This window comes from Manihot esculenta, chromosome 9 (genome assembly GCF_001659605.2).
Source record: "Manihot esculenta cultivar AM560-2 chromosome 9, M.esculenta_v8, whole genome shotgun sequence".
Taxonomy (NCBI): domain Eukaryota; kingdom Viridiplantae; phylum Streptophyta; class Magnoliopsida; order Malpighiales; family Euphorbiaceae; genus Manihot; species Manihot esculenta.
The window spans coordinates 24,300,925-24,326,229 of record NC_035169.2 but is presented as its reverse complement, the minus strand read 5'-3'; the positions used below and the strand labels follow the sequence as shown (position 1 = coordinate 24,326,229).

At 42.6% G+C, this 25,305-nt stretch overlaps 1 protein-coding gene across 1 annotated transcript; it reads right to left on the bottom strand.

The window, feature by feature from the left end:
- Window positions 1–23,163: 23,163 nt before the first annotated feature.
- Window positions 23,164–24,869, bottom strand: LOC122724630 (exopolygalacturonase-like). The gene is made up of 5 exons (XM_043960161.1): window positions 24,795–24,869; window positions 24,502–24,564; window positions 24,113–24,418; window positions 23,478–23,993; window positions 23,164–23,388 (listed from the first exon to the last, which is right to left on the bottom strand). Exons 1-5 carry the CDS (start codon window positions 24,867–24,869, stop codon window positions 23,164–23,166), a joined length of 1,185 nt encoding a protein of 394 aa, XP_043816096.1.
- Window positions 24,870–25,305: the final 436 nt, after the last annotated feature.

The window sequence follows — 25,305 nt, the reverse complement described above, 5'->3', positions numbered from 1 at the left end:
CTTCACTAACTCAGGGTCCTCGTGCTGTTTCAGAGAAATACTGGTGTAACTCTCATCTGTGCGATCAAAGCACCCGTACCAGATAACTCTAACTGTAACCCTTCCTCCATGAGCCTGTAAAAATCCTTCACCACCGGCCGCCTCTCTGCGGTAATGTGGGATAAACTGCCTAGTGACTTCCGGCTTAAGGAGTCAGCTACAACATTAGCTTTACCCGGATGATACTGGATCTTGCAATCATAATCACTGAGCAATTCTACCCACCGTCTCTGCCTCAAGTTCAACTCTCTCTGGCTCAAGATGTGCTGCAGGCTCTTATGATCTGTGAAGATCTCACATTTTACCCTATAGAGGTAATGCCTCCACATCTTAAGTGCAAAGATAACAGCTGCCATTTCAAGATCGTGTGTCGGGTAGTTCAGCTCGTGCTTCTTCAGCTGTCTAGAAGCATAAGCTATCACTCTGTCTTTCTGCATCAACACACAATCCAATCCCACTCGGGATGCATCACAGAACACTGTGAAGTCTTCATCACTGATCGGCAGAGCTAACACCGGTGCTGAAGTCAACCGTCTCTTCAACTCTTCAAAACTCTCATCACATTCTTCTGACCATACAAACCTCTGATACTTCCTGGTCAGTCTGGTCATGGGAGCAGCAATCCTCGAGAAGTCCTGAACGAACCTCCAATAGTAGCCTGCCAAACCCAGAAAACTCTTGATCTCTGTCACTGTAGTGGGTGTAGGCCAGATGGCTACTGCCTCTACGTTCTTGGGGTCCACTGCTATGCCTTCATCTGATACTATATGCCCCAAAAAGGAAATGCTCCTCAGCCAGAACTCACACTTAGAGAACTTGGCATACAAGCCATGCTCTCTCAAAGTCTGTAAGACTATCCTCAGATGCTGGGCATGCTCCTCTGCATTCTTGGAGTATGCTAAGATATCATCTATAAAGACAATCACAAAGCGATCCAGGTACTCCCTGAAAACTCTGTTCATGAGATCTATGAATGCTGCAGGGGCGTTAGTCAACTCGAACGGCATTACCAGGAACTTATAATGCCCATATCTGGTCCTGAAAGCTATCTTGGGTACATCTTCTTCCCTGATTCTCAACTGATGGTATCCGGACCTCAGATCTATCTTAGAGAAACAACCTGCTCCTGCCAGCTAGTCAAATAGATCATCAATCCTAGGTAGAGGATACTTGTTCTTGGTAGTGACTTTGTTCAACTGCCTGTAGTCGATACAAAGTCTAAGAGATCCATCCTTCTTCCTGACGAACAGTACTGGAGCACCCCAAGGTGAGGTACTCGGGCGGATGAAACCCTTATCTACCAACTCCTGTAACTGCCCTTTCAACTCTCTCAGCTCTGCTGGTGCCATCCTATAGGGAGGAATAGAGATCGGTCTGGTACCAGGCATCAACTCTATCTCGAACTCTATTTCCCTATCAGGTGGTAGTCCTGGAAGCTCTTCAGGAAACACATATGGGAATTCTCTAACAACTGGCACAGATGATGGTTCTCTAACCTGACTGTCTAGCTCCCTCACATGAGCTAGGAACCCCTGACAACCCCTCCTCAACAACCTACGAGCCTGAAGGGCTGATATCAAACCCCTAGGTGTCCCCCTTCTGTCTCCTCTGAAGACACACTCTGACCCATCCTGGTCTCTGAAACTGACTACCTTGTCTCTGCAGTTCAAGGTAAGATTATACGTAGATAACCAGTCCATCCCTAGAATGACATCAAAATCCATCAACTCTAGAACCACTGGGTCAGCTGGAAGGTATCTACTCTCTATGCATACTGGACTGAACCGACAGACTGACTCTGCCAAGGATGGATCACACTTGGGTATAGGTTTATGCATGAGTTGGAGGTTTGGGAGGTGTTTGTGCATGTTGGAGCTGAGTTTCTGCCACTTTGGAGAAACTCAGGTTCGGCCGCCGAAGGGACTTTCTGCCGCCGAACCCGCTTGTGGAGGCAACCTTCGGCTGCCGAAGCCTGCCCCCAAAAGAGGACTTTCGTCTCTGGAGGGTAGTTTCGGCCGCCGAAAGTGCCGCCGAACATGCATGAGTTTCGTCTCTGTCTGGGAGTTTGGCCGCCGAAGGTGCCGCCGAACCTACCTGACTTTCAACTCTGGAGGGACTTTCGGCCGCCGAACCTGCCGCCGAAAGTGCCCTGTCCAGCCCTCTTTTGCATGATTTCTATGATTGTTTTATGATGTTCTAGGAGGGTTTTGGAGAGTGTTTTAGAGTCATGTTTATGTATGTTTGGTCCCTCATTTGAGTCCACCTGTGTAGGTTCGGACCCGAGGAACCGAGGACCCCAGCAGTGAGTTCAGCTGCATCCGTGTCAGTTAGAGTTTCAGCCAGAGGTGAGTAGAATAAACTTTATGTTTTTAAATTAATAAAAGATAAATTATGAGCATGATACATGCATCATGAATGCCATGTGATATTCTAGGTTGTTTGCATTAGAATTCACGAATATGTTGCATTGCATAATATGTTGATGATGTGGATAAATGTTGGATGATCCCTTAGCCGCACTACGTATGATATAATGTGATACGGTATGGAAGACCAGTGAGGCCCATTCTACGCCCCTGGCACTATGTAAGAGAAAGACCAGTGAGGCCCATTCTACGCCCCTGGCATATTGGAATGTTATGTTATGAATGTAATGTAAGAGAAAGACCAGTGAGGCCCAGTCTATGCCCCTGGCACTATTGGATTCAGTAGTGGGCTATGGGTGACAAGTTCATCCTTGATGTGAATTGTTTGTGCTGTGTTGCATTCCATGAAAGCATGAAATATAAATTGAATGTTTTATTATTCTGCTCATTGGGCTCTTGTAGCTCACCCCTCTCCCTTAACCCCCAGGTTTGCAGGTACAGGGTAGACCAGGAGGTCAACAAGAGTAATGAAGTCATGGTCATGTAATAGCTAGTGTGGACATGATAAATGTTTATATGTTATGATTAGTATAGCTATGTAAAAGTACAGTATAAAGATGTAATGTAATGATGTTCTTAAGGATAGAGTGGTGCTTGACCATAGTATGTTGTAATCCCTTTATGAGTACATGATCTTTTATTGATGTTTATGTTTCACCAAACTTAATGCATATTTATGTCACCCCATTGGAGCATTAATAAGGGCTCCAAGGTGGGTTAATGTTTATGGTTATGTATAGTACATGCACAGGTTGAGTTTGGTTGATGAATGAAAAGAAAAAGATTTTACAGATTTTTATATACGTTGTTGATCATGTATGGGATTAAACAGGTTCACAGGATGTATGTTAGGCTTGCTACAGGTCCCGGCGGCCTTAAGCCTGTAACAGCTCGGAAACCGGTACCCCACTGTAATGGCTCGAACTGCTCGGCGCTAGGATCCAGATCGGCTTAAGGCCGCCTAGACCCATAGCAAGCCTGCAACTGACCTCTGTGTACCTGATCAATCCCATACATGATCCAACATCAACAGACAACTGTAAAACTTTTCTTTCAAAACTACCAGACTCAACCTTAAAACACTCAGATATACCAATCTGAAATAGCCTCCAGGGCTAACACACCAGTAATCCTGTCCGTAGAGTTACGGGAATCAAACCCGGTCTTCCCTCTTGGTCTGATCTTAGGTCACGGGAATCAAACCCGGTCTTCCCTCACAGCCTGGTCTTGGGTTAAGGGAATCAAACCCTGTCTTCCCTCACAATTATATATTTTACTGGAGTTTTCGAAACATAACATCTATTAAGCCTGGTTTGACCCATTTCTCATCAAGAAATGTAAAACAGGATACATGTATACACAAGGGACTAAACACACATTAGGCAAAGCACATACTAACCCACAAACATACTCACTTACTATCTATTACATTTGTAACAAATATCTCTTTAATTTACATCATGTCCATTACTCTATTGCACATGCAATACTGGAGTCAAAACTCTACTGCTTCTGACTTCCCAGCTAACCCTGAACCTGCAAAACTGGGATTAAGGAAAAGGGATGAGCTTCTAAAGCCCAGTGAGTAGAAACACTGAAAACAGTTCATTAATTACACACTTTCATGAAATGCGTCACAATACAAACATTCCACATCTTGGATTAGACATGACCTCAAAACTCCCTCGATGGGCTATTGATGTTGCCTTGGTCCAATCTCCACTAACAGTGATAATGCAATGCACCATATTCGTGATTCTAATGCAATCACCCTAATATATATCATGGCATCCATGATGCATGAACTATGCTAAAAGCATTCCATTTTCAGTATAAAAGATTAAGTTTAGTTCTACTCACCTCTGCTCTTCAAGCAGATACTGACTAACTCTGCAACTACTAATCCTGGTGACCTTCTCGATCTCTCGGGTCCAATCCTACACAAATGGACTCGAATGAGGTGTCAAACATACTCTGAACAACTCATAAACAACTCCCCAAAACCCCTCTAAAAGCTCTTAGAACACTCACACAAAGCATGCAAAAGAAGGCTGGACAGAACACTTTCGGCGGCAGGTTCGGCGGCCGAATGTCCTATCCAGAGCCGAAACTCAAGTACCTTCGGCGGCTGAATCTCCACTTTCGGCTGCCGAACCCTTTCGGGGGCAAGGTTCGGGGGCTGAAACACACTCCAGAGACGAAAGTCTCTAACCTTCGGTGGCACCTTCGGCGGCCGAATCCCCCTTCCAGAGCCGAACCTCAAAACTCTCGGGGGTGAGTTGTGGCAGCTAAAGCCACCTCTCAAGGGGTTCGGCGGCCGAATGCACCTTCGGCTGCCGAACCTGAGTTCATCTAGAACTCAGCTTCGCCCGCAACCTAGCTCCTGCATCCATTCCACCTCTCTAAACATGCATACTTCAACTCCTCAACACACATATACTAGAGTATATGCACAAAGGGGTCCAAAACTACCTAAAAACCCCAACAAACAACAAACATAACACATAACATGCTTTCATGCATAAACTATCAAAAATATCCTTTTAAACCTACACATGCAACTCCACCCATAACCTCCACACCTTTATAACTCATTAAAACAAGTTTAAAAACTTCCCTTACCTCTTGAAACCAGAAGAGGAACAACCTGAACCTAAGAATATGCACCAACACGTCTTCAAAAGCTCCAAACCACCAAACCTCTCATTTTGACTCAAAACCTTCAAAACCACTTGAAAAACACCAAACCTGTGCATGGGGTAATAAAAACACAAGTATGACTCATGGGTGACGTGGCCTCATCCTCTGTCTGTGATTTGGAAGCAACACATGTCCATTTCACCGACCGAGGGACGCGTGATAGCTGGCTGACCACATCAGCTTCGGCAGCCGAATCGCATGCAAAACTATGCAACATTCAGGGGCCGAACTTCAGCTTTCGGGGGCCGAACTTAAAGCACTTTCGGCGGCCGAACATTACCTTCGGCTGCCGAACCTGGCAATTGTCCCCATAGTCATTTCTCTTCAAAACTCTATCCTATTTTATTCAAAACCTTAAAAATACTTAAAAACATTTTAGAAAACCTTTCTATTACCCTTCTAGAAATCTCTGACATCTACAAATTCCACCGGACGATAAGAATTCCGATGCCTGATTTAGCTGGGTATTACATTCTTCCCCCCTTTAAAAACATTCGTCCTCAAATGTTAAAAACAAACAAATAAGCAATCAAGATCTTAACCTATTTCTGAACTCCACAGCTTTCACTGCGCACTCTGATCCTTACTCTTTTCTCTTTATCTTTTCTTATCTGATCTCTTTTTCTAACTTTCACTTTCTAATCCTCAGTAAGAAGTATCCAAATCTCTAATCATACTAAAACCACAACTAGCTTTTACTCGTTATTTCACTCGATCAAACTTGGTAACTGTTTACAGTCACAACAAAAACTCAAGGATCCATCCTTCGTTTCCCACAACAACACTGGAACATTTCAGGGTGAAGTACTAAGTCGGATAAAATCCTTAACTATAAAACCTCTCTTACTAATCTTACTCTGCAGGTGCCATCCTGTTAGGGTAGAAGGAAAGAGATGGTTCTGCGTCCAGATATCATTCTCATTCCAAACTCTAACTCCCTGATAGATGGTAAACCTGACAGTTTTCCTGGAAAACATCTAGAATTCTCTAGCAATGGGTACTGAGGTTGATTCCCTATCCTGACTAACTCGCTCACAAGAGCTAGAACCCTCTGATAACCTTTCCTGATCAAAACATGAGCCTGTAGGGCTGACATCAAACTTCTAGGCACCCCTACACTGTCCTTTCCAAGGACTAACTCTGATCCATCCTTAGCTCTGAACTCTCCTACCTTGTCTCTCTGCAGACACTGGTAGTACTATGAGTAGCTAGCCAATCCGCCCTAGAATGACATCACACAGTCAAATCTAGAACCATAAGGTCAGCTGGATTGCGTCTACTCACCACAAACTCTGAACTCTGCCTCAGATGGATCACACTCAGGTCCACTGACCCAAAGAAAACACTCTAAGCCCAGAGTTTATCAAACCCATCCTATCTACGGCTCACTAAGCAACAAGGAAAGCGAAATACTAGGGTCCAAACCAACAGCACACACATCCGAACACTCCCAAGTGTACGTACCTGACGTCACCGTGTTTGATGTGTTAGCCTCCTACTGAGTCAGAGTGAAGATCCGTACCAAAACTAATGGAACTTCCCTCGGGAACCTATTGGAGAAAAGACTGACCCTTTTTCTCTGCCTCAACTACCACCCAATCCTAGACTGGCTCTAATCTCTTTCTGAACTTATTCTTCTTACTCTATCTTACTCTTGTTCCTCTTGAGGGGCTATACTTAGAGATGAGAGATCAGTCTCACTATACCTGGAATTAGAAACCTCAAGGCCACAACATCTCATAGTAACTCTCTCTCTAGCTTTTCTTTGGTTAACTAACCTCTAGCTACTAACTCATTTTATCTCTTAACTGCTGCTTTGAACACCGAACTCTGCTATACACTACTATTCTCACATTAACTAGCATCCTACTAGGATCCATAAGAACACACACATCAAAACTCTCAACAGTGAACATACCTGGCACCACTGAGTCTGATATGGCTGCCTCCTGCTGAACAGCTCTACCTAAAAATATCCGCTGAGACTGAGCCATCCAAGGCGCAGTAGGACACTCACGAACTACATGCCCCTCCTGACCACACCTAAAACATGTTGTTGTTCTTACAAGACAAACGCCCTTATGCGACCTTCCGCACCTCTCACATTTTGATTTGCCTTTACCAGAACGCGGACCAGCACCACCACCCAGACTAGGTTCTACCCTATTCCATAATTCTCTCTTCCTTTGCCCTTTAAGGCCTCTAACTTTTTTCTTAATGCTTCTCCCCCACGTTTTGCTTCTTGTGGCAGCTGTACTCCAAGTGGAGGGATCATTTTCTCCTACACCTGACATCTTGGAATCCTTGGTCTGAACATCATCTAAAGACTCTTCATCCATATTCACCTGTAATCCTACATCCTTTCTTTGCACATCTATTCCTACCTCTCTCCTATTTTCTGATCCTAGATTCATTCCTTCTTTATTTTCATCAAAAGACCCCTCAGACGGATCTGAATCCACAGAGTGACTAGCACCACTCATCTTAGCTCTCCTCTGAAGAACAACATACAAATAAACAAACATTAGCACAAATATAGTTCATATGAAAAACACATGAACCTACAATAGATACACATGCATACACAGCATAACACTAATGCACATGCATATATTCATGGCATTTCACACCAGCATGCAAAACAAATCTCAATATCTTAGCCTAGTGGACATGATTTTACTTATTGTGCTTGCCTTCCTATGACTTCAAACCAATCTCCTTCCGATGTGGGATCTCTCTAATCCTTGAACAAAAATGCTCACACACCGTACTTAGGAGACCCTATGCTCTGATACCATCTGTAACAGCCCGAAAACCGGTACCCCTCTGTAACGGCTCGAATTGCTCGGCGCTAGGATCCAGATCGGCTTAAGGCCGCCTAGACCCGTAGCAAGCCTGCAACTGACCTCTGTGTACCTGATCAATCCCATACATGATCCAACATCAACAGACAGCTGTAAAACTTTTCTTTCAAAACTACCAGACTCAACCTTAAAACACTCAGATATACCAATCTGAAATAGCCCCCAGGGCTAACACACCAGTAATCTTGTCCGTAGAGTCACGGGAATCAAACCCGGTCTTCCCTCTCGGTCTGATCTTAGGTCACGGGAATCAAACCCGGTCTTTCCTCACAGCCTGGTCTTGGGTCAAGGGAATCAAACCCTGTCTTCCCTCATAGTTATATATTTTACTGGAGTTTTCAAAACATAACATCTATTAAGCCTGGTTTGACCCATTTCTCATCAAGAAATGTAAAACAGGATACATGTATACACAAGGGACTAAACACACATTAGGCAAAGCACATACTAACCCACAAACATACTCACTTACTATCTATTACATCTGTAACAAATATCTCTTTAATTTACATCATGTCCATTACTCTATTGCACATGCAATACTGGAGTCAAAACTCTGCTGCTTCTGACTTCCCAGCTAACCCTGAACCTGCAAAACTGGGATTAAGGAAAAGGGATGAGCTTCTAAAGCCCAGTGAGTAGAAACACTGAAAACAGTTCATTAATTACACACTTCCATGAAATGCGTCACAATACAAACATTCCACATCTTGGATTAGACATGACCTCAAAACTCCCTCGATGGGCTATTGATGTCGCCTTGGTCCGATCTCCACTAACAGTGATAATGCAATGCACCATATTCGTGATTCTAATGCAATCACCCTAATATATATCATGGCATCCATGATGCATGAACTATGCTAAAAGCATTCCATTTTCAGTATAAAAGATTAAGTTTAGTTCTACTCACCTCTGCTCTTCAAGCAGATACTAACTAACTCTACAACTACTAATCCTGGTGACCTCCTCGATCTCTCGGGTCCAATCCTACACAAATGGACTCGAATGAGGTGTCAAACATACTCTGAACAACTCATAAACAACTCCCCAAAACCCCTCTAAAAGCTCTTAGAACACTCACACAAAGCATGCAAAAGAAGGCTGGATAGAACACTTTCGGCGGCAGGTTCGGCGGCCGAATGTCCTATCTAGAGCCGAAACTCAAGTACCTTCGGCGGCCAAATCTCCACTTTCGGCTGCCGAACCCTTTCGGGGGCAAGGTTCGGGGGCTGAAACACACTCCAGAGACGAAAGTCTCTAACCTTCGGTGGCACCTTCGGCGGCCGAATCCCCCTTCCAGAGCCGAACCTCAAAACTCTCGGGGTTGAGTTGTGGCAGCTAAAGCCACCTCTCAAGGGGTTCGACGGCCGAATGCACCTTCGGCTGGCGAACCTGAGTTCATCCAGAACTCAGCTTTGCCCGCAACCTAGCTCCTCCATCCATTCCACCTCTCTAAACATGCATACTTCAACTCCTCAACACATATACTAGAGTATATGCACAAAGGGGTCCAAAACTACCTAAAAACCCCAACAAACAACAAACATAACACATAACATGCTTTCATGCATAAACTATCAAAAATATCCTTTTAAACCTACACATGCAACTCCACCCATAACCTCCACAAAAACCCCTTATAACTCATTAAAACAAGTTTAAAAACTTCCCTTACCTCTTGAAACCAGAAGAGGAACAACCTGAACCTAAGAATATGCACCAACACGTCTTCAAAAGCTCCAAACCACCAAACCTCTCCTTTTGACTCAAAACCTTCAAAACCACTTGAAAAGCACCAAACCTGTGCATGGGGTAATAAAAACACAAGTATGACTCATGGGAGATGTGGCCTCATCCTCTGTCTGTGATTTGGAAGCAACACATGTCCATTTCACCGACCGAGGGACGCGTGATAGCTGGCTGACCACATCAGCTTCGACAGCCGAATCGCATGCAAAACCATGCAACATTCGGGGGCCGAACTTCAGCTTTCGGGGGCCGAACTTAAAGTACTTTCGGCGGCCGAACATTACCTTCGGCGGCCGAACCTGGCAATTGTCTCCATAGTCATTTCTCTTCAAAACTCTATCCTATTTTATTCAAAACCTTAAAAATACTTAAAAACATTTTAGAAAACCTTTCTATTACCCTTCTAGAAATCTCTGACATCTACAAATTCCACCGGACGGTAAGAATTCTGATGTTTGATTTAGCCGGGTATTACAAAGCCGATTTGGATCCTAGCGCCGGTAGCGGTCCGGTTTCTGGGTCATTACAACCTGTGTAGGTTCGGACCCGAGGAACCAAGGACCCCAGCAGTGAGTCAGCTGCTCCAGTGTCTGGTCAGAGCTAGCCAGAGGTGAGTGAAATAAACCTTATGTTTTAAATTAATGAAATATGAATTTTGAGCATGATTCACGCATCATGAATGCCATGAGATATAGTAGGTTGTTTGCATTAGAATTCATGAATATGTTGCATTGCATTTTATGATGTTGATGTGGATTGGTTATTGGATGATCCTCTAGTCCTCATATGATATGATGTGATGATGTTATGGTATGTATGGAAGTCCAGGTCGAGGCCCATTCTACGCCTCTGGCACTATGTTAAGAGAAAGTCCAGGTCGAGGCCCATTCTACGCCCCTGGCATTATTGGAATGTTATGTTATGTTATGATATGTTATGTTAAGAGAAAGACTAGGTCGAGGCCCATTCTACGCCCCTGGCATTATTGGAATGTTATGTTATGTTATGATATGTTATGTTAAGAGAAAGACCAGGTCGAGGCCCATTCTACGCCCCTGGCACGATTGGACTATGTAGAGGACTATTGGTGACAATACCATCCGTGATATGATTTGTTTATGATGTGTTGCATTCCATGAAAGCATGAAATTTTAATATATGTTTTTATTATTCTGCTCACTGGGCTTTATAGCTCACCTCTCTTCCTTAACCCCCCAGGTTTGCAGGTACAGGGTAGACCAGGAGGTCAGCAAGAGTAATGAAGTTATGGTCATGTAATAGCTAGTGTGGACATGATAAATGTTGATATGTTATGTTTAGTATAGTCATGTAAAAGTACAATATAGAGATGTAATGTAATGATGCTTATGGAAGTTTAGAATGGTGCTTGACCATAGTGTGATGGTTATCCCTTTTTGTATACATGATCCATGTGTAACGCCCCGGAAATCCGGACCGCTACCGGCGCTAGGATCCAGATCGGCGTAAGGCCGCCGGGACCCGTAGCAAGCCTAACATACATCCTGTTTACCTGTTTAATCCCATACATGATCAACAAACATACATAAGAATTAAAAACTTTTCTTTTTCTTCATTTACCAAACTCAACCTGTGCATGCACTGTATTCATCATATACATAAACATTAATCCCTCTGTGGGATGTCATCAAAGCCTCAATGGCAATATATATTCTGTGTTGAGTTGGTTCACATATACATCATAAAATAAGATCATGTACATACCAAGGGATTAACATATACTATGGTCAAGCACAACTCTATCCTCAATAACATAGTTACATAAACATAACTGTTCAAACTTTACATTACATTCTTATCATTGTCATGTCCACATACTCTAGCTATTACATACATATGACTTTTCTCTTCTTTTCTTCTCTATCAATCCCGTACCTGCAAACCTGGGGTTAGGGGAGAGGGGTGAGCTAAAAGCCCAGTGAGCAGAAACTAAAAACATTATATTAAAATTCATGCTTTCATGAAATGCATCATATCACAGACAATTCACATCAAGGGTGAACCTGTCACCAATTAGTCCCAACATAGTCTCGTGCCAGGCCGTAGCATGGGGTCCTGGTCTTCCTGTCATAACATACATAAAGTCTCGTGCCAGGCCGTAGCATGGGGTCCTGGTCTTCCTGTCATATCATGTATTAAGCCTCGTGCCAGGCCGTAGCATGGGGTCCTAGTCTTCCTGTCATATCATACATAAAGTCTCGTGCCAGGCCGTAGCATGGGGTCCTGGTCTTCCTGTCATATCATACATAAAGTCTCGTGGACTAATTGGATCATACAGCATTCACCCACAACCACAAAGGAAAATGCAATGCAACATATTCGTGAACTAATGCAATCAGCCTATTACATATCATCATGATGCGTGAAGCATGCTCAAAACATTCAGTTATTTGATTTAAAACATTAAGCTTGTTTCCACTCACCTCTGGTTAGCTCTGACCAGACACTGAAGCAGCTCACTCACTGCTGGGGTCCTCGGTTCCTCGGGTCCGAACCTACACAGGTGGACTCCAATGAGGGACCAAACATATATAAACATAACTCTAATATATCCCCCAAAAACCCCCTAAAACATCATGAAAACATCACAGAAAATATGCATGAAACGGCTGAACAGGGCACCTTCGGCGGCACCTTCGACGGCCGAAAGTCCTGGACAGAGACGAAACTCAGCTAGGTTCGGCGGCACCTTCGGCGGCCGAAAGTGCCAGACAGAGACGAAAGTCTCTTTTCGGGGGCACCTTCGGCAGCCGAAAGCTGCCTTCACAAGAGGGGTTCGGCGGCCGAAACTCCCTTCGGCTGCCGAACCTGGTTTCTGCCAAACGGCAGAAACTTGGTTCAAATGAACCTCCTGCCTCCCAAAACCATAGATCATGCATATTTCTCAACCAAAACACACATACAAGTTCCTAGGGGTCTCAAACATGCATATACCCCATCTACAACACTTCATTCACACACAATCAAGCTACATTGCTCAAACATCATCAAAACCCATAAACTCAACATATGTCCTAACATGCATTTCTACCCATAGATCTTACTTAAAACTTGTTTAAAACATAAAAAGGGTTCAAGATCGACCCTTACCTCTTGAAGAAACGAGAGGAAAGCGATCCTAGCTTGGAGATGGAGAGATTAAGCTCTTTGAACCTCCAAGCACTCAAAACTTGCTCAAAGCTTACAAATCTTCAGAACAAAGTTATAAACTTGTTAAAACCATGAAAGATCTAGAGGAAACACTCAAGATCGAGGGAGGAACGGTGGAGACTCACCTTGGCCGACAATGGGAGAGAAAAAGCTCGCCCGTGCGGACCAAGGGGACCCTTTTATAGTGGCTGGCCAGGCCACGTTCGGGGGCCGAATGTGCCTCCGCATCCATGCAATGTTCGGCGGCCGAACATAAGGTTCGGCGGCCGAACCTGCACTTCCCTCACTTAGACTTTCGGGGGCCTAACGTGCCTCCCAAAGTCCATGCATGTTCGGCGGCCGAAAGTGAGTTTCGGCGGCCGAACCTGAGTTTCTCCTTAAAGAATTTTCATGCAAAAACTTATTTAAAATCATACTTAAAACATTAAAATACATGAAAACATTTTATAAAAACATGCTTTTACCCTTCTAGAGGTTTCCGACACCCAAATTCCACCGGACGGTAGGAATTCCGATACCGGAGTCTAGCCGGGTATTACATTCTCCCCCCCTTAAGAACATTCGTCCCCGAATGTTCCTCAACTAGTACATGCATAGCGAAACAAACATAACATACATGTAACACATATAACACATGGAACACATCTCAACTAACCTTAGAAGAGGTGGGGGTACTGCTGGAGCATGGACTCCCGGGTCTCCCAAGTGCATTCTTCCAAATTGTGGTGGTTCCAAAGGACTTTCACCATCGGGATTTCCTTGTTCCTCAACTTTCTGATCTGAGTGTCAAGAATCCGCACTGGCTGTTCAACATAAGTGAGATCCTCTTGGATCTCCACATCAGGCTCGCTAAGAACCTTGCCCGGATCTGACACGAACTTCCTCAACATGGAAACATGGAAAACCGGATGGATTCTCTCCATAGAAGCAGGCAAGTCCAGCTTGTACGATACATTCCCAATCCTTTGCAGGACTTCAAAGGGTCCAATGTACCGCGGAGCTAGCTTACCCTTCTTACCAAATCGAACCACCCCTTTCATCGGAGACACCTTGAGCAATACTAGATCCCCCTCCTGAAACTCTACCTGTTTCCTGCGGATGTCTGCATAACTTTTCTGCCTGCTGGTGGCAGTCTTTATCCTTTCTCTGATCATGGGCACCACCCTGCTGGTGATCTCTACAAGCTCAGGCCCTGCTAAGGACCTCTCTCCTACCTCTTCCCAGCAAACGGGTGACCTGCACTTCCTCCCATACAAAGCTTCATATGGAGCCATCCCTATGCTAGCATGATAGCTGTTATTGTAGGCAAACTCCACCAAAGGTAGATGTTGCTTCCAAGAACCGCCAAAATCTAGCACACACATTCTGAGCATATCTTCTATGGTCTGGATGGTCCTCTCTGACTGTCCGTCTGTCTGTGGATGGAAGGCAGTGCTAAAATCCAACCTAGTACCCATAGCACTCTGCAGACTCCGCCAAAACCTGGAGGTAAACTGGGGCCCTCTATCTGACACTATAGATACCGGGACCCCATGTAGTCTGACAATCTCCTCAACATACACCTGCGCTAACTTATCCACAGAGTAGTTGCTCCTAACTGGAATGAAGTGAGCAGATTTGGTGAGTCTGTCCACAATCACCCATATGGAGTCTAGTCTGTTGGATGTTGCCGGTAACCCCACTACAAAGTCCATAGCTATGTTCTCCCATTTCCATTCTGGAATCGGTAGCGGGTTAAGCATTCCAGCCGGCTTCTGATGTTCCAGCTTCACCCTCTGACATATTTCGCAGGCTGACACGAATTGTGCCACTTCCCTCTTCATAGCTGGCCACCAATACACTCTCTTCAGATCTTGATACATCTTGGTGGCTCCAGGGTGAATGCTGTATCTTGCATTATGAGCCTCTCTCATAATGTCTCCTTTAAGCCCGATGTCATCTGGTACACATAGTCTATTCCCATAGCGGAGGATCCCCTTACTGTCGAATCTGAACTCACTATCTTTGCCTGACTGAACAGTCCTGGCAATCTTCACTAACTCTGGGTCCTCGTGCTGTTTCTGAGCCACCTGCTCCAGAAACACGGGGGTTACTTTCATCTGTGCAATCAAAGCACCTGTACCAGACAACTCCATCTGTAGACCCTCCTCAATGAGCTTATAAAATTCCTTCACCACCGGTCTCCTCTCTGCCGTGACGTGGGATAGACTGCCAAGTGATTTCCGGCTTAAGGCATCAGCTACTACATTAGCCTTACCCGGATGGTACTGTATCTTACAATCATAGTCACTGAGCAGTTCTACCCATCTCCTCTGCCTCAAGTTCAAATCTCTCTGACTCAAGATGTGCTGCAGGCTCTTATGATCTGTGAAGATCTCACATTTTACCCCATAGAGGTAATGCCTCCACATCTTGAGGGCAAAGATAACTGCTGCCATCTCCAGATCGTGTGTGGGGTAATTCATCTCATGCCTCTTTAGCTGTCTAGAAGCATAAGCGATCACCCTACCATTCTGCATCAACACACAACCCAAGCCTACTCTGGATGCATCACAGAATACTGTGAAGTCCTCATTGCTGGTTGGCAGAGCTAACACTGGTGCTGAAGTCAACCTCTTCTTGAGCTCCTCAAAGCTTTCTTCACATCGATCGGTCCACTCGAACCTCTGATTCTTTCTGGTCAATCTGGTTAAAGGAGCTGCAATTTTGGAGAAGTCCTGTACGAACCTCCTGTAATAACCAACCAAACCCAAGAAACTTCTGATCTCTGTCACTGAGGTGGGTCTGGGCCAGTTAGTCACAGCCTCTACTTTCTTGGGGTCTACCTCTATTCCATTCTCTGACACTATATGCCCCAAGAATGATATGCTCCTTAACCAGAACTCACACTTGGAGAACTTGGCATACAAGCCATGTTCCCTCAAGGTCTGCAAAACTATCCTTAGATGATGGGCATGCTCCTCTGCATTCCTGGAATACACTAGGATATCATCTATGAAGACAATAACGAAGTGATCCAGGTATGGTCTGAATATTCTGTTCATGAGGTCCATGAATGCTGCAGGGGCGTTGGTTAACCCAAACGGCATTACAAGGAACTCATAGTGCCCATATCTGGTCCTGAAGGCCGTCTTTGGCACGTCCTCCTCTCTGATTCTCAACTGATGGTACCCGGATCTCAGATCTATTTTGGAGAAACAACCCGCTCCTGCTAGCTGGTCGAATAGATCGTCGATCCTTGGCAATGGGTACTTATTCTTGATGGTGACTTTGTTCAACTGCCTGTAGTCGATACAAAGCCTGAGGGATCCATCCTTTTTCTTCACAAAGAGTACTGGAGCACCCCAAGGTGAGGTACTCGGTCGGATGAAACCCTTGTCTACCAGTTCCTGCAACTTTTCTTTTAACTCTTTCATCTCGGCTGGTGCCATCCTGTAGGGAGGGATAGAGATCGGTCTGGTACCAGGCATTAACTCAATTTCGAACTCTATCTCCCTAGCAGGTGGTAACCCTGGCAGCTCGTCTGGGAAGACATCTAAGAACTCACTCACCACAGGCACTGAGGCGGGCTCTCTAACATGACTATCCAACTCCCTCACATGAGTTAGAAACCCCTGACATCCCCTCCTAAGCAACCTACGAGCCTGAAGAGCTGATATCAGACCTCTAGGTGTACCCCTCTTGTCTCCTCTGAAGACGACCTCTGACCCATCCTGACATCTGAACTTAACTACCTTGTCCCTGCAGTCCAAGGTAGCACCATGGGTAGATAGCCAATCCATCCCTAGAATGACGTCAAAGTCTATCAAATCTAGAACCACAAGGTCGGCGGACAAGCATCTTCCCTCTATAAAAACTGGACTACACTGGCAGACTGCCTCTGCCACTGACGGGTCACACTTGGGTCCACTGACCCATAGGGGACACTCTAACTCAGAGACCATCAACCCTAACCTCTGAACGGCTCTCGGTGCAATAAAAGAGTGAGATGCACCCGGGTCCATTAATGCATACACATCAGAACACCCAATGATGAGATTACCTGACACCACGGTGTTGGATGTGTTAGCCTCCTGCTGCGTCATGGTGAAGATCCTGGCTGGAGCTGATGGACCTTCACCTCTGAATCCTGCTGGGGAAGAAGCTGACCCTCTCCCTCTGCCTCTGCCACTGGCCTGTGTAGCAGCTGGAGCTACTGGCTGTGCCACACTTCCTGAAGCTGTCTGCTGTGTCTGTGCCGTAGGAACTGCTTTAGGACATTGCCATGACATATGCCCCTCTTGCCCACATCTGTAGCAGGTCGTCGTCCCATACCGGCATAAACCCCTGTGTGGCCTACCACACCTCGCACAAGCTGCATTATCTGCCCCAGAACTAGAACCACTGCCAAATCCCAGACTAGACTTGACCTTGTTCCAGAACTTATTCTTCTTACCCTTGGGCTTACCCCATCTCTTACTGCCTGAAGCTGCTGCACTCAAGGTAGAGGGATCTAACCTTCCCCCACCCGGAGTTTTAGAACCAGAAGCTTGTGCCACTGTCTGTTTGACTGTCCCCTGAACGATGGCACTAGTCTCCATTCTCCTAGCCATGTCTACTATGGCGTGAAAACTCTCTCTATCTGCTGACTGTACCAAGGAGGAATACCTGGGATGGAGCTTCATGATATACCTCCTCGACTTCTTCTGGTCTGTGCTAAGGTCTTGCCCAGCAAAAGGCAGCAACTCCATAAACCTGTCAGTATATTTGTCTACACTCATGTCATCGGTTTGCCTCAACTGCTCGAATTCTATCATCTTTAATTCCCTTGAACTATCAGGGAAAGCCCATCCTACAAATTCATTAGCGAACTCCTCCCACGATAGGCTATCCACCCTCGGCTTCACATAGTTTTTGAACCACTCACGGGCCTTTTTGCATTTCAAGGTGAAACCAGCCATCTGAATGGCTCTACTATCATCGGCCCCAATCTCCTCTGTGATCATCTTGACCTTCTCCAAATATACAAACGGGTCATCACCTGACTCAAACTGGGGAGCACCCAACTTCATGTAATCTGTCATTTTAGCCTTACTTCCCCCAGATGAGCTAGGCTGAGGTATCTGGGTATCTGGGCATGTAGGTGCTGGTGGTGGTGGAGGTACAGCATCCCCCGGAGTGGGGTTTGCTGGATTTGAATAGTATGGTGGAGGTGGGTACATTGGGTACTGTGGATATGGTGGGTAGTATGGTGGGTATGGCATCTGTGTGGAATAAGGGTTAAAACTAGGGTAATCCGATGTACCTCCCATCGAATACCCGGGATTTTGGGTGTAGGGCGGGTAGTGAGGTGGCTGAACAAATCCCGAGGCCTGAGTGCCTCCTTGGGATTCTCCCATACCCTCTTCTGACATACTGACGCCCAAACTGCCATCCCTCCTTTGATCAACATCCATCTGATCCCCCATATCCTCTGACATACCTCCCTGCACTGTTCCTCTGACTGATCTGCTTCTTCCCAGATCTAAAGACCTTCTAGGGTCTCTCACTGCTCGGTCCCTGTTGGACCTACTTGACATTGCCCTAGGCAATGTTGAAGGACGGGCATCAGTGCCCTCGTCCTGAGGTGGTATTCCAGTCAATCGTGCAGATCGACGGGTTCCTCTCATCCTGTTTTCTGAGAAACAACATCACATAAACATTAGCACTAAATGGTTCATGTGGGCACACATGAACCCTCATCACATACATATCACATCATTTATGCACATGCATTTTATCATGGCATATCATATCATCATGGCAAGACAGGACTCTACATCCTATCCTAGTGGACATGACTTTTGCCTATTGTGCTTGACCTTCTATAACTTCTATGAGCCCGACACTCTAGGTCCGACCATATGAACCTAGGGCTCTGATACCACTCTGTAACGCCCCGGAAATCCGGACCGCTACCGGCGCTAGGATCCAGATCGGCGTAAGGCCGCCGGGACCCGTAGCAAGCCTAACATACATCCTGTTTACCTGTTTAATCCCATACATGATCAACAAACATACATAAGAATTAAAAACTTTTCTTTTTCTTCATTTACCAAACTCAACCTGTGCATGCACTGTATTCATCATATACATAAACATTAATCCCTCTGTGGGATGTCATCAAAGCCTCAATGGCAATATATATTCTGTGTTGAGTTGGTTCACATATACATCATAAAATAAGATCATGTACATACCAAGGGATTAACATATACTATGGTCAAGCACAACTCTATCCTCAATAACATAGTTACATAAACATAACTGTTCAAACTTTACATTACATTCTTATCATTGTCATGTCCACATACTCTAGCTATTACATACATATGACTTTTCTCTTCTTTTCTTCTCTATCAATCCCGTACCTGCAAACCTGGGGTTAGGGGAGAGGGGTGAGCTAAAAGCCCAGTGAGCAGAAACTAAAAACATTATATTAAAATTCATGCTTTCATGAAATGCATCATATCACAGACAATTCACATCAAGGGTGAACCTGTCACCAATTAGTCCCAACATAGTCTCGTGCCAGGCCGTAGCATGGGGTCCTGGTCTTCCTGTCATAACATACATAAAGTCTCGTGCCAGGCCGTAGCATGGGGTCCTGGTCTTCCTGTCATATCATGTATTAAGCCTCGTGCCAGGCCGTAGCATGGGGTCCTGGTCTTCCTGTCATATCATACATAAAGTCTCGTGCCAGGCCGTAGCATGGGGTCCTGGTCTTCCTGTCATATCATACATAAAGTCTCGTGGACTAATTGGATCATACAGCATTCACCCACAACCACAAAGGAAAATGCAATGCAACATATTCGTGAACTAATGCAATCAGCCTATTACATATCATCATGATGCGTGAAGCATGCTCAAAACATTCAGTTATTTGATTTAAAACATTAAGCTTGTTTCCACTCACCTCTGGTTAGCTCTGACCAGACACTGAAGCAGCTCACTCACTGCTGGGGTCCTCGGTTCCTCGGGTCCGAACCTACACAGGTGGACTCCAATGAGGGACCAAACATATATAAACATAACTCTAATATATCCCCCAAAAACCCCCTAAAACATCATGAAAACATCACAGAAAATATGCATGAAACGGCTGAACAGGGCACCTTCGGCGGCACCTTCGGCGGCCGAAAGTCCTGGACAGAGACGAAACTCAGCTAGGTTCGGCGGCACCTTCGGCGGCCGAAAGTGCCAGACAGAGACGAAAGTCTCTTTTCGGGGGCACCTTCGGCAGCCGAAAGCTGCCTTCACAAGAGGGGTTCGGCGGCCGAAACTCCCTTCGGCTGCCGAACCTGGTTTCTGCCAAACGGCAGAAACTTGGTTCAAATGAACCTCCTGCCTCCCAAAACCATAGATCATGCATATTTCTCAACCAAAACACACATACAAGTTCCTAGGGGTCTCAAACATGCATATACCCCATCTACAACACTTCATTCACACACAATCAAGCTACATTGCTCAAACATCATCAAAACCCATAAACTCAACATATGTCCTAACATGCATTTCTACCCATAGATCTTACTTAAAACTTGTTTAAAACATAAAAAGGGTTCAAGATCGACCCTTACCTCTTGAAGAAACGAGAGGAAAGCGATCCTAGCTTGGAGATGGAGAGATTAAGCTCTTTGAACCTCCAAGCACTCAAAACTTGCTCAAAGCTTACAAATCTTCAGAACAAAGTTATAAACTTGTTAAAACCATGAAAGATCTAGAGGAAACACTCAAGATCGAGGGAGGAACGGTGGAGACTCACCTTGGCCGACAATGGGAGAGAAAAAGCTCGCCCGTGCGGACCAAGGGGACCCTTTTATAGTGGCTGGCCAGGCCACGTTCGGGGGCCGAATGTGCCTCCGCATCCATGCAATGTTCGGCGGCCGAACATAAGGTTCGGCGGCCGAACCTGCACTTCCCTCACTTAGACTTTCGGGGGCCTAACGTGCCTCCCAAAGTCCATGCATGTTCGGCGGCCGAAAGTGAGTTTCGGCGGCCGAACCTGAGTTTCTCCTTAAAGAATTTTCATGCAAAAACTTATTTAAAATCATACTTAAAACATTAAAATACATGAAAACATTTTATAAAAACATGCTTTTACCCTTCTAGAGGTTTCCGACACCCAAATTCCACCGGACGGTAGGAATTCCGATACCGGAGTCTAGCCGGGTATTACACCATGTGTTTATAATGTTCATGATAGACCAAGCTTAATGTGTGATTATGATACCCCATTGGAGCATTTGATGAGGGCTCCAGTGTGTGGTTTATGTTTATGTCTATGAGAATGTACAGGTTAAGCTTGGTAAAGGAAAAAGAAAAAGTTTATAGTTTTATGAGTATGTATGATCATGTATGGGATTTGACAGGTATACAGGTAGTATGTTTGGCTTGCTACGGGTCCCAGCGGCCTTAGGCCGATCTAGATCCTAGCGACGGTAGCGATCCGATTTTCGGGTCGTTACATCTATTCTTAATACAATTTAACTCGATTAATCCCATTAATATAGTATTATTTAGTTTTGTAGAAAAAATATATATTTTTAGTCTATTTTTCCACTTCAATACAGAGAATATTTCTTTTCTATATATCATAAAAGACATATGAACAAACATTGTCTCTTTATATCTCAATATACACTTATATCTCTATACTAATTGAGATTAACTTATTGAATACCTTCACTAAAATTGCAATCTATTCAACACTTAAACTTATAAAAATGATAATAATTAAACACAAATTAGTCAGATTATTGATGGTTTATATAAAAAAAAAAAGTAAAAATTGATCATACATTTTGTTGGTTGTGCACTAATTCTTGCTAACGGTGTTATAAATTTTTATAAGTTGATAAAGTTAGAAGAATATATTGTTATCATTTTAATGAAAATTTATAGTCCAATTAGCTAATTTTCAAGTTCAGTTAATAATAAGTGAAACTATTTCTAACTTCTTTTTATAAATAATCCATTATATGGTTAATTTATATTTAATTTTTGCAGTTTTTGTAAGATTAAAGATTCAATAGATTACAATTATATTTCAAGTATTTAAAGTATTTAACGGGCAAATATGAAACGAATATAAGCTCAATTAAGTCTTTATACTTTTACTCGAGAACCAAATAAGTCAAATTTAAAATTTAGGTCAATTGAGCCTCTGTACTATTATTCAAGGATCACATAAGCCAACATTTAATATAATATTATTTTTTAATAACAAAATATTTTTTTTAATAATAATATTTTTTATATGATAAAACTTTATTTTTTTAATTTTAAAACTTATTTATTATGTCTTAATATTTTTTAAATTTTATGGTAACTAAAAAAACTAAGTTTAATATTTTTTAAATTATAAAAAAATATTTTATTATTAAAACATAATATTATATTATATTGTTAGGACTTATTTGGCCCGCAACAAAAATACAAGGACTTAATTGGTCCTAAATTTTGAATTGCGCTTATTTGGTCTTGAGGAAAAGTATATAGACTTAATTGAACTTATTTCTAATATGAAATAATATAGTAGTGTAAGTATAATTTTCTATAAAATAACGTATTCAACATATGTCAACTATAAGATAAAAAACAATTTACAGCCACTAATTATTTTTCCTCTCTCTCTCAAAATTCACTCAACTCAACCATCACAATTTAACCTAAGTGCATGCTACCATATTTCCGCTGATTATTCTCCTTTTGTAAGTGACTATTAGTTAAAAATAAGTTAAAATTAAACCCTTTAAATAATTTCTTCCTCATAAAAATTCTACTTAAAACTTTTAAAATAAAATTTAAACAGTAATAAACTTTCTATTTTATTTTAAACTACTAATTTTATTTAAATTAGCATCAACACCATATATGATAATGGGTTATATTATTAGCTTCAAACAACGGATAAAATTAATCATAATTTTGCTATGTAAAATAGAATGCCGCATAATAAAATATATTAGCAAATTTTTTTTTTAAAAAAATAGCAATATTTGATTTCTTTTTTTATCAGTTAAAAAATTGTAACAACAAGGTATGATTAAAAAAATAATAAATAATTTTTTTCTCAATAATTGTCGGATATTAATAGTAGGAGAGCACTTAATGTTCCTCTATATATAATTAACTACAAAAAAATATGTAACAGTAGATGTGACTTTCTATTTGCATCCCTCTGGAATCTTCCCTACAATTGTTGGCTTAACATCAATGCATTCAGATTTTGCTGGGCCTTCAGGACCACTGTATGTCAAGTCAATGTTCGCAAGTTCCACTTTTTCACATGGGACTCCACTGCTGCATATAAGTTGAACGGTAAGAGCAGTTGCAGAAGTTCCCTTTATATTTTTGAAGCTAACATCACTAATCTTCACTTTAGATGGTTCCTGAAAAAAAAAGAAGAGAAGAAATAATTATTTATACAAACAATAAGTAATTATCATATAATAATATATTGTTTTGGAACAGTTATCACCTTTTTATTGCATTTGTTCCATGGACAATACATTTGATCTACAATAATAGGATTGGAGACATTTTCCATAGTAATATCTTGGAAATGAATATTAGTTGCAGTATTAGGAAACATTGCAGGCCAAGTTTTAATTCTAACACCATTAGTTGTACCGGTGAGGGTGCAATCGGAAACAGTAATTCCGGAAACAGGATCTTCATTCTCATACTTCCCCAAGCTCCCTATGCTGATGCCATGACCAGGTCCACATGCCACTTTTGTGATTTTTAGATTTTCAGTTCCATCACCAATAGAGATACAATCATCACCCGTGCCTATTTTGGCATTAGATATAGTCACTCCCTTTGATCGCCCAATATGAATTCCATCCGTATTAAGGCTACCTTCAGGTGTACTGACTTTGAAGCCTTCAAATGTGAAGTCGTCACATCCCAATACATTGACGTGAAAGTACTTGCTATTAAGAGATGTTATGTCACGAACTAAGCCTTTGGTAATGAAGTTAAACCTTATATTCTGATGAAAAATGTAAAGCAATAAAAGCATTTTAGAAAAGTTTTGGTACGTAATTACAATTTATGGTAAATTTAAATTAGTAACATTTTGTAATATCATGTAAACTAAAAAAAAAGTACCATAGGATGTTTCTTGCAACTTTTTGGATCTTTGTCACAAGATACTCCCTTCCATGCAACTTGTCCTTGACCATCTAAAGTTCCTTTTCCAGACAGTGTGAATTGATCAATATGGTTAAAATTAAACCAACCATCTCCCCCTGTAAGCTCTGGTGGGGCTTGCACGGTTCCCTGAACTTCTACCTCTATTGCCCCTTTGCAAGGACCTGTAACATTCACTATACCTGCCAAGAATTTCCCTGCTGGAATCAATATTTTGCTAGATCCTGCTGCTGCGCAAGCCTCTTTCCAAGCATCTGCTATAGCCTAAAAGATAAAGGAAAGAGAAAGGTAAGAATTTTAAGTTTAGCTAATATCCTAATATTCATGGGTGAATTATATGTTTATACCTTACTTGCATCTGCTTTTCCATCAGGTGCTGCACCAAATTTTGTTATATCAAAAACAGCTGGCTGTGCTTGAACAAGAGAGAAATTTATGAACAATAGAGATACAATTGAGAAAATTATTTTAGTATCCATTATTTTTTTTGCTTCCTCCCTTCTTTTATTTTTAATAAAGATTTTAGAATGATGGATTGATTTATCTTTCTACATGCTGCTTTATAAGGCTAAAATTTACCAAATTTAACTAAATACTAATAATATTTTATATATTTGGTATTAAGCAATTTTTTTAGAACCTCTGTATTTGGAAACGTTGAATGTTCTAAGCTAAAATTAGATTCCCAAAATGTACCATAGGTTATATCATCCATATCTCATGTTGTGGTTATGATGACATGTAGATAATTTCTCATGTAATTCTTAAAGCTAAAGATTATTTGTTGGAGAAAGACTTAAACAGGTTGATTTTTTTCACTTTTGATGTTTTAGTAAGATAATAAAGGACTGAAGAATAAAAAGAGAAAAATTATGTCTAGACTCTGAATTCTGAAATTAAAGGAGTCATGGGCGTAATGAAAGACACAAGGAAATAAGGAACAAAGTCTTGCTTAAACTCTAAGTCTCAGATGCACTACGTTATGGGCATAACATATCTAACGAAAGAAATCAGAGTCTAATTCCATATTTGACACACAATTTGATGATTCTTATCCGCAAAAACATATCAAACTCAATTGTTTTAAGAAAAATAAAGCACAAAATGTAAGTGAAATCATGGATATACCTAAATACACTTTTCCATCTAAT

Excerpts from the sequence above, each read along its gene's own strand:
- LOC122724630 (XM_043960161.1), bottom strand. The coding sequence starts at position 24,869 with ATGGATGATATAACCTATGGTACATTTTGGGAATCTAATTTTAGCTTA. Across the intron at positions 24,565-24,794 it reads CAACGTTTCCAAATACAGAG|CCAGCTGTTTTTGATATAAC; the intron begins GTTCTAAAAAAA and ends GTTCAAGCACAG. Across the intron at positions 23,389-23,477 it reads GGAACAAATGCAATAAAAAG|GAACCATCTAAAGTGAAGAT; the intron begins GTGATAACTGTT and ends TTTTTTTTTCAG.